Consider the following 9,991-nt stretch of genomic DNA (forward strand, 5'->3'; position numbering starts at 1 on the left):
AAATATTGTAAAAACAAAAGATTAACTAATCTCATAACGAAATCTGTGAAAATAAAAGATAATTAACATTTAAATATTATCTATAATGACCACCGAAAAGATAAAATTTAAATAGCACTTCAACGGATCTTCCAGATATGCATCACCAGTCTAAGCTTTACCAATAAGGGTCCACGATTATCAGGTGAACGCATGTAATACACCTCTATTTTATTTATATATTTTTTTTATTTATTTTTTCGAGCTTAGTTAACATGTTTTGACTTTTACATTGTTTATATACTATGTTTTGATTGTCTTGAACTTGTGTACATGTTTTCATCTAATTCTTTCGTCAAAATTCATCTAATTATTCATCAAACATGATATTTCTCAAATACTACAAGTCATGAGATCTCGATTTCCCAATGAAAGAAAGTAATCATTTTATTCCAATCAAGAACAGAGAAAGACGATTGATCGATTTCGTTTAATTTGTTCACTTTGTATAATGATATGCACCGACTATGAATCAATTGAATCATATGGCAGTTTAGCAATATCAAATTTTTCTTCACGCAAAGCATTCATACGAAATATATATATATATATATATATATATATATATATATATATATATATATATATATATATATATATATATATATATATATATATATGTATAGTGAATGCAATTTAATATAAACTATAATAATATATATAACCTATAGATTTGCTCAAGAAATTTATCAAGATTACTGAATAAACTTTCATTATACAAGTACATCTATACTAACACTAATGTGACTATTTTATAGAAATGGTAGTTAATCGAACAACTTAGACAAAATTACACAGATTAGTCAACAAAGTTTGAAAGAAATTGAATTCAATAATAAGAAATGATTGCACTACTACATAAGAATCTCTGATTTACATTTGAATCAAGAAACTAATAATGGTGAATTCAGAAAAACACCCATTTATTTATTTACCAACTAAATCAGTCTTAATACTTTTCTTCAAAAAAAAAAAAAAAAAAAAAGTCTTAATACTAAAACAACCTTTATTTATTCATAAATAAATCTAATAAAAGAAGGTATTATAATAAGGAAATTTTACATTAAACCACCTTTTATAACACTTTAATTGCAAGAAACCACCTTATAAAAATTTTTTCGCAAAAACACACCTTAATCGTAAAATTTTTTGCAATCACACACCTTTTCCCGGAAAATACCCATTGACTTGGTTTTCAGGGGTTGACTCGACCATGAGACGCCCTAAAACCGCTAACCCTCCCTTTTCCCCAGCCACCCACTTCTAGTGGCCGACGACCACCTCCCTCCTTCGTCGCCGACGACCTCATCCCCTCCCTTTCCCAATTCCCGTCCTTAAACCCAACCCTCAAGCCCTAAACCCAATTCTCGTACCTTCGTGAAGTGCAACATCCATGGCGGTTGACGAACAACGGAGTTTGGGTCTGGGCAATAAATCGAACGACGACGCTTTAGGAGGAAGAGGAGGAGAGAGGATTTGTGGGCGGCGCTTTAGGAAAGTGGGTAGTGGTGGTGGTGGATCTTGGGTTCGGGTGGTGAGAGTGAAGGAAGTGATGGTGGTTAGGTGGAAGAGGAGGAGAGAGAATTCGTGGGTTGGGGGAAAGGGAAGGGAGCAAGAACGCCGGCGCTAGGGTAGGGAGGTGGTCGCCTTCGCCGGCAGTGGGGTGGGGAATTTGGTTGGTCGCCGGAAAAGGGAGGGTTAGTGGTTTTAGGGTGTCACGTGCGAGGCACGTGGTCGAGTCAACCCCGGAATACAAGGTCAATGGGTATTTTCCGGGAAAAGGTGTGTGATTGCAAAAAATTTTACGATTAAGGTGTGTTTTTGCGAAAAAATTTTTATAAGGTGGTTTCCTGCAATTAAAGGGTTATAAAAGGTGGTTTAATGCAAAATTTCATTAAAATAACACTCCTAAACTAGTACTGTAACAAAGATGAAATGATCAAATTCTACATTTAATCGTCATGTATGAACATATGAAATGATCAACAATTTTTTTTAAAAATAGAAATGATGTACTAATATTTCCAACCAAATGATAAGTATCCCATATTTTGATACCAATATGCCATTAGCGTTCTCAATAATGGCTTCTTCCTTCAACCCATCATTTGCGTATCATTTTACAAATTATTTTTAAGGGTTTGTTTGATTGTTTGGATTATTTTTTGAGTACAATAAAATTTACGCATAATAGCGAAATGAATCAAAATTCCGTCTATTTTCTCAAAGCCTTTTGCTTTCACACTAAATTGAATCATAGAAACCATATTATTGATGTCCTTTTGTAAGTTGAGATCATCTTATCTCCTGCTAATCAATCCTGTAAAAGAACATATTTCTCTTTATATAAGGAGAGCGTATTCGAATTAAGCCAACAACATGTGAATTGTTTGACATTTGAATTAACAAACTTAATTGCACCACATTTATTCAAATCTCAAATAAACTGAAAAGTTTATCATACACTCGGATATACATATACTTTTTGAGCGACATATACAAATTAAATAGTAAATCCACACTCTCTTAGCCTGAAAGAGAGAATTATATACTACTTCCTCCGTCCCTTAGTACGAAGTATATACTTACAAAAAGCCGCCTAAAAAAACCAAGTGTACTAATTTGGGAAATGAACAAAGGCAGGCATCAAAAACCAGGCACCATTCGCATCATCATTCATCACCTTCTTTGTACTCTGATCCTCTCTATACTTTCTCTCTCCTCTTTCTCTTTCTAAATCAGAAGAATCACCACCCAATATTACATTGCCTTTCTTCGCCCTAAAACCAAAGCAAATCCAATCTTCGCAATCTCATAATACTCTATTTTATCCTCCTTATTGCGTGTTTCTCTCATCTACGAATCCTCCTTAATCCGCCATTAAAGCTCTGCTTCAAAGAACAAAGAGAGAGAAAGAGGTAGAGGAAGGAGAGAGAAACCTTTTTTGGTGATTGTTGTTGTCTATTTCATTTTTGATTATGCGAAGATTAAGCTTCAAGGCGGTTAACAGAGAGGATGAATTGTTCGGCAAACGCGAAGGTAGAAAAGGTGGATTGCAGTTGTCTAGGGTTCCGTTTGAGGCGCCTCCGTCGTCGTCGAAAGGTCGCCGGAGTTTTTGTCGGAATTCGTCGTCGGTTTCAACGGCGTTGTCGATTGTGAGTTCCAGGAAGAGTTTTTCGTATGATAAGCTTTCTCAGGTTCCTATTCATCTCACCATTTTCAAATTGGATGGCTCCTCTTTCGGTATATTTCTCCCTCTCACATTTTCATCTCATATTGTTGTATTCTAGGGTTGTAATTGTAATTTATTTTCAATTGGAATAATGCAAATGAAATATGATAATGTGGATGTTCTAACTGTTTCTGAGAATGGCGATTATTGCATTTTCAGCTATTGCTAGGTTTAATTGTTTGAGAGTGATGTTAATCTTGATGATTTCTTGGTAGTTTTCGTGTTGCCTCGCCGTCAATTGTGATGCAGTAGGACTTTTAATCGAAATTGAGACACTAACAAAAGGAATTATATGTGATTTTGTTATTAGATTATTGAATTTCTGTATGTCGTCCTATTTTTGTTTGATTTGGTGAATTTTAAGGCATTTTGTGTTATGCTCGGAATTTATTGTCATGGAGAGTGGAGGACATTTGAAGGAACTTGTGATTTGTGAACAATGAATTACGTTTGGAAGACTAGTTATAGTTTGATTTTGATGTGGATAGTTGAATACAGATCTTCTTAAGGAATAATGTGTTATGTTCAAAGTATTGTAGGCTTGGCCTATAGTGTATTGTGTTTGATTAGATTATGAGGTTGTTATTGAACGGTTTTGTAGGAATTGAGGTCATAAAGTTGGCTACAATATCTGATCTCAAGCAGGCAGTGGAGAGCTATTTCAGTAATTTGCCTACTGCTGAAACTGGCAAGATTTCGTGGTATGGAATTTTATTTACAAATACAGCTTTATATTCATGATATTTTTTTCCCAACTAGCTCTGATTAACCAATTATGTTTTACCTATTTCTGTTGATAGGCGACATGTATGGACACAGTTTTGCTTGTCTTATCGTGGTCAGAAGCTACTAATTGACAGTGAGTATCTCAGGAATTTTGGTGTCAGGGATGGTGATGAGGTATGTTTGCTTACATACTCTTTAAAACTTTCAGTGCTCTGACATTTTTGTTGCAAGCAGCATGGGAAATTATGCCATTTTGATGTTGTAAATGAAAGTGAATCACATAGAGACTTGATCCTTTCTAAAACTTTATCTTGGTTGTTTTCAATGTATACACTTTATCCATTGTTGTCTACAGCAAAGCAAAAATCTACTTTCATATTAGTTACAGTAGGTTTTCTCAAGTGAAAGTGAGAAGTCTTAAATTTTTAGCATGTTTTGTGCTGCCAGTTAATGCTAGCTAATTTGGATTTCAATTCGAGTCTACTTAGTGTAATGTATAGCAGGGAGGTAGCACCTGTGAGCCATTTAATTTGTGGTAGTTGATTGTTTATAGACCAGCTTTTAGCTCGGATGTGATGATAAGGATGCTCTCTAATTACTTATTATCTTTGTCGATGCAAGATATTCTATTCCAAATAACTTTTAGAGCATGTCACTAGTTTTCCTTTTAGTGAGTATAAGTTCTCAATATAAGCTTGGATTGCACTGCATTCTTGCCTCATTGGTCCTAATTAGCATAGGTGAGGACTACTATCTAAACCTCTTTGTTGGTTATACATTCCATGATGAGCTGTTGTTGAAGATGTTTTGTTGCTTCTATATCTGGAGAAACAATCTCTTGTAAATTGATATAGGTCATCTTTCGTCTATCTATATGTTGGTTTATAAATTTTGTTCTTTTATTTCATTTTTTAAGAGAATTGGAAATGGATCTATTGTAATTTGTTTAACTGACATAAACTCCTGAGGCTCATCTGGGCTTCTCTTAAGTTTCTCTCTACATGCAGTTGTTTCTGAAACTGTACCGTGTTGGTCTTCTTGGCTGTTAAATTTTTCTTATTAGTCCTTCGTAGAAGCTTTAATAGTATTGATACTAATGCTTCAGCAATATAGAGTTAAGTGCTTTTATGTTGTCTTGGAGGTTGTTTGATGTTTGTAACCTATCTTGATAAGTTATTTACTAGTATTCTGTAAATTTAGTTGTTGCTATATGTGTCTTCCTGACGCCTGAGTGGATTACCCTGTGAGGTCTTCCTCCTTCTTTGTGCTGACTTGACCTTACTTGATGTTTGCAGCTTCGTTTTGTTCGGCATGTGTCCATTGCTTACAACCTCATAAAGAAGAGATCAAGAAAACGAATAGAAGCTTCCAAGCCTTGCACAACGTAAGACTTCATCTATTGCTCTTTCCATATTTTTTGCTTTATCCCATGGCTGCAATTTAATGTTACACCTATATGGAGTTAAGTGGTCTTAAAGGTGGCAGATGCATACTTTAGGATGTTTAGGTAGTGGTTCTATTACCTAGGCGGTCATTTCTAAGGCATTGGGTTGTTTGTCTTGCTGGTGTTTCTGTATAACGCTGCCTCTAGCGACAGATTTCTGAAGCATGCTGCTCTTTAGATCCAGTCAACTTAAAGAAAAGATCATGAAATACTTTGCTCCTTTTTTATTACACGGTTGTTGGTCAACACAGGATGAAGAATAAACAATTTTATGACGGTTTTTATACTTGCTGAAAAGCAATCACTCCCTTAAAGTACACAGATACATCGATTTTTTTTTTTTTTTTTTTAAAGAATCTACAGCATATTTTGTCTCTGAAGACTATGTATGAAACTCTTAGTGCTTCTTGATTATTAGACCATCCGATGGTAATAGAGCTGGCTTTGTGGCAAGCAATTTATCGTCACTTCTCCTTAATTCTAAGGTTCTCTTTGTTGCACTCTAGATCAAGGAAACTGAATGATTAGGGTATTCTGTCATGCAGAACAGAGAACAAAGAAGAGGAAACATCAAAAGTAGAGGAGGCCTTTGATGATCAGGAGAACCTAAGCTGTCAAGTTGAGGATAACTCTAGTCACAGTGAATCTATGCTCTCCCATCTATTCAGAGGGTGGTTTTTGTATTCAAGAGTTTCCAACAATGATCAGCTGAAGTTCGAAAGGCAAGCCAATCAATCAAGGTGGACAGGTACTGGTGGCATAAGAGGTTGGTTTCATTTTTCTGATAAGAGACACCCCCGCTATTCTTCCAGAGTCTCACAGGTAGAAATTTGAGTTGCACTACTTGCACAGAAATATCTCTGCTGAATGGCTTCTCTTGGACATAGTTATGTATAAACATATTACCACAAAAAAAGTTGTATACACATTTATACCGCGGGAGTAATTCAAGTGCTTGGTAGAGCATAAGACCCAGTTTTAGGATCAAATCCTCATACCCAAATATACATTTGTAGCATCTGACACATTGTCACGTACAAACAATTATCAATGAAAATTTTAAACTCTACTTTATAGGCTTCAATCTGCATTTTCTGCCATTTGTTTGCAATCATTTTATATGACTGAGTATGTTTGAGATGGTACTTCATTTTCGGATGTACTGCTTGCTCTTCTCAGAGGAAGAACAGTTAAGAAGCGTTTCAAGTACAGTTTGTCAAGTAGGGAATCATTTACAATAGAGAAAAGTGTTCGACAGTATCCACTTTGTTACTTGAAAATCTCATGCAACTACAAATCTAAAAGTATAATCTCTTGTTACAAGAATGAACAAAGCTACGAAGTACTCCATATTATTTATATCCTCTTTGAAAAAGGTGATTTTCAATGTTGGAGTAAAATTACTGTTTTTGGTGGTTAAACTAGATAAGATACAAAAAATGATGATGAACAAGCACTTAGGGAGTTAGGGTCTGTTCTCATACATTTATTTTCATTTCAGTTTAATTTAGATCAATTCAGTTCAGCTCATAATTTCCTTCTCTTATAAAATATTTATTTCATTTCAATTTAGTTCAATTTAGCTGAATTTAGTTAGTGAGAAGACTGAGAACAGGCCCTTAATCTTGTTGATTTTCCGACATTCCATCAATTTTTTTTTTCTTTTTATTTTTTAATTTTTTATGTTAAAGCTCTTTTTTACAAAACTGCCAAAAGAGATTTTTAAAGGTAATTTTATTTTTTGTAAAAAAACAATAAATAAGTACCACAATATATGATCCCAAATTGTGTGGCATACATTGAGATAACCTTTTCCACAATTTCTCCCTCCCAAAATCCCCAAAACCACCCCTTATTCTTCTTCCCCAATCAAAAATCCCCACAAATTTTCAAAAATTAAAAAAAAAAAAAAAAATCTACACTCTCAGTTTCAGAGAACAACCATAACCAGCAGCAATGGCCAACATGCTCATGGCCTCTTCCTCCAAAACCCTCCCAACCACCACCCCACCAACATCCACCCCTAAACCCAAACTCCCTCTCCTGAAAACCCCCCTTCTCAAACTCCCTAAAAAACAACTCAATTTCTCTCTCCTGAAATCCGCCGCCATTTCCGCCGCCCCACTTTCTCTCTCCTACCTCCTCCCCCACCCTTCTCTCGCTGAAGAAATCGAGAAAGCCTCCCTCTTCGATTTCAACCTCACTCTCCCCATTATCATGGCCGAATTCCTCTTCCTCATGTTCGCTCTCGACAAGATCTACTACACCCCTCTTGGCGACTTCATGGACAAACGTGATGCCTCCATTAAAGAGCAGCTTGCCGATGTTAAGGATACTTCTTCTGAGGTTAAGCAGCTTGAGGAACAAGCTAACGCTGTCATGCGCGCTGCACGTGCTGAGATTTCTGCTGCCTTGAATAAGATGAAGAAGGAGACTCAGCTTGAAGTTGAGGCTAAATTGGCTGAAGGAAGGAAGAAGATTGAGGTTGAACTTCAGGAAGCTTTGGCTAGTTTGGAGAAGCAGAAGGAGGATACTATTAAGTCTCTTGATTCTCAGATTGCTAATCTTAGTGATGAGATTGTTAAGAAGGTTCTTCCTGTTAATTGATTTTTCTTTGTTTTCTTGTTTCTAGAATTTCTGCCTTCTGTATAACAATGGATATATTGTCATATCAATATGATTATATTTATAAAATGATACTTGTATGATTAATTTGTTTCGAATAGTCACGTTGATGGTGTAATTTCAATCACCCACTAGTTTTATGTGACGGAGAGAATAGCACATATTTTAGTGTCTAATACTATTACAGTAATACTACTTCGTATATGAGAAGGCTAGACTAATAGACTCAAAAGCATACTTGAATAATGTGACTATGATGAACTCATCTACTGTAGGTAGTTGTGCACTTTGGATTTTCCATTCCAATGTGTAATGACAGGGAAACTCGAGTTGTGCATCGCGATTTTGTGATCATTATACTACCTCCGTTTTATATTATTTGCAACGATATAGACATTTTCCCTCTCTACTTAATGTCAAATCGTTGCAAATAATATGAAACGGAGGTAGTACTTGAATCGAGTTATTTTATTACTTGTTTTTAGAAAGAACTCAAACTTTATTGCTTAATACAATGCAAATTCAATATCAGGAGGTATTCTAATGAAAATAATTGCATTGGCATGTGAGCATGTACTTGTTTGCCCTTCAAGATTGCATAAGAAAGAACGCTCGAAACTGTTGCTTGGTTTGAAACCAGAATCCAGCATTTTTCGCTTTAAAACGATGGAAATTTTGTTCTGTGCCAGTCCAGAAATTATACTGATTGGTTCCATTTACTTGAACTTGAGATTTCCATGTCCCTGAAAGTCTGAAATGCATCAAATGATCCATTGCTTTCTTCACAATAGCCATATACTTGTATCAAACAACAATATGTAACCTCATCACTCTGACTCGTCGCTTCAGATTACAAACTAGCATAATTCAAGGCACCACATTTAGCAAACTTCTTTGTAATTGAAGTTCAATCCAGACAGCAGTTGTTCTTTAATCACTAATTTACACTGCTGAATTTCAGAGCGAGTTTCCAGCCTTCTTCGCCTTTGGTCCATCGTAATTCACTCACATATTCTTACATAGTTATAGGGAGTAAAATGTAAAATGGTATATTTTGATACTCTCTGAAAGAGCTGAGCAGAAAGTACAGGGTAAACAATGTGAGAGTTTGTCTTGCAGGAAAATAGGAAAAAAAAAAAAATTTGTTGAGAGTGGGATTTGAACCCACGCCCTTTCGGACCAGAACCTTAATCTGGCGCCTTAGACCAACTCGGCCATCTCAACTTTGACACTTACAATTTTGCGATAAATTATTTAATCTTAAAAACTGATATATTATTAAATATTTTTATATTTTGATTAATCATAGATAACATATAAAGGGATATACCTATAATAAACTCTGAAATTGGTGGACATTCCATTCATGTAATGTTGACAAACTTGACATTAACCACACCACTAGATTCATGTTTAGATTTAATTAATTAATTAAATAGCAAATAATGAAAAATAATGGATGAATTAAAAGGTCCTTATTATATAAACAAAATATGCCAAATGTAGAACTATATTTTCGTGTGGAAGAGGATTTTGCATACAAAACGTACAAGGAATATTAAAGGATCATATTCAAATATATTGCAGGCCGAAATCTCGAAAATTTCTCAAAAACCGTAGATATTAGCCTTCGATTATGAAATTTTTAGACTTTTTTTCACCCAAAAATAATAATTGCCGATATGTTTACCATGGACTCTAATACCCTCCGGGGGTCCAATTGGCTGGGAAAAACCATCCAATTAGCCAAAACAACCAATTTACCAATTTACAACTTGCACCAATTTCAATAACTCAAGCCTACCACAAACATTTATGACAACATATAATAATCATATATGGTTCCAAACGGCATTATATGACCTTGAGATGTATCTCATATAATTTCAAGAATTTTCTATACCGGGCCGCGAAACCTCCAAAAT

The 9,991-nt window shown here is 35.1% G+C and overlaps 2 protein-coding genes and 1 non-coding gene across 3 annotated transcripts; 2 read left to right on the forward strand and 1 right to left on the reverse strand.

Moving 5' to 3' along the window:
- Positions 1-2,677: 2,677 nt before the first annotated feature.
- Positions 2,678-6,510, forward strand: LOC145556801 (uncharacterized). Its single transcript, XM_081618449.1, has 5 exons — positions 2,678-3,282; positions 3,873-3,972; positions 4,072-4,171; positions 5,293-5,381; positions 5,987-6,510. Exons 1-5 carry the CDS (start codon positions 3,018-3,020, stop codon positions 6,273-6,275), a joined length of 843 nt encoding a protein of 280 aa, XP_081474575.1. The 5' UTR covers positions 2,678-3,017; the 3' UTR covers positions 6,276-6,510.
- Positions 6,511-7,258: 748 nt separating this feature from the next.
- LOC145642469 (ATP synthase subunit b', chloroplastic-like) lies at positions 7,259-8,153 on the forward strand. Its single transcript, XM_081693662.1, has one exon. The coding sequence runs from the start codon at positions 7,398-7,400 to the stop codon at positions 8,046-8,048; it is 651 nt and encodes a 216-aa protein (XP_081549788.1). The 5' UTR covers positions 7,259-7,397; the 3' UTR covers positions 8,049-8,153.
- Positions 8,154-9,209: 1,056 nt separating this feature from the next.
- On the reverse strand, positions 9,210-9,290 carry TRNAL-AAG (transfer RNA leucine (anticodon AAG)). The gene has a single exon. It is a non-coding gene; the product is annotated as a tRNA-Leu (tRNA).
- Between the last annotated feature and the right edge of the window lie 701 nt (positions 9,291-9,991).

The sequence above is a fragment of the Chenopodium album genome, chromosome 8 (genome assembly GCF_948465745.1).
Source record: "Chenopodium album chromosome 8, dcCheAlbu1.1, whole genome shotgun sequence".
NCBI classification, from domain to species: Eukaryota; Viridiplantae; Streptophyta; class Magnoliopsida; order Caryophyllales; family Amaranthaceae; genus Chenopodium; species Chenopodium album.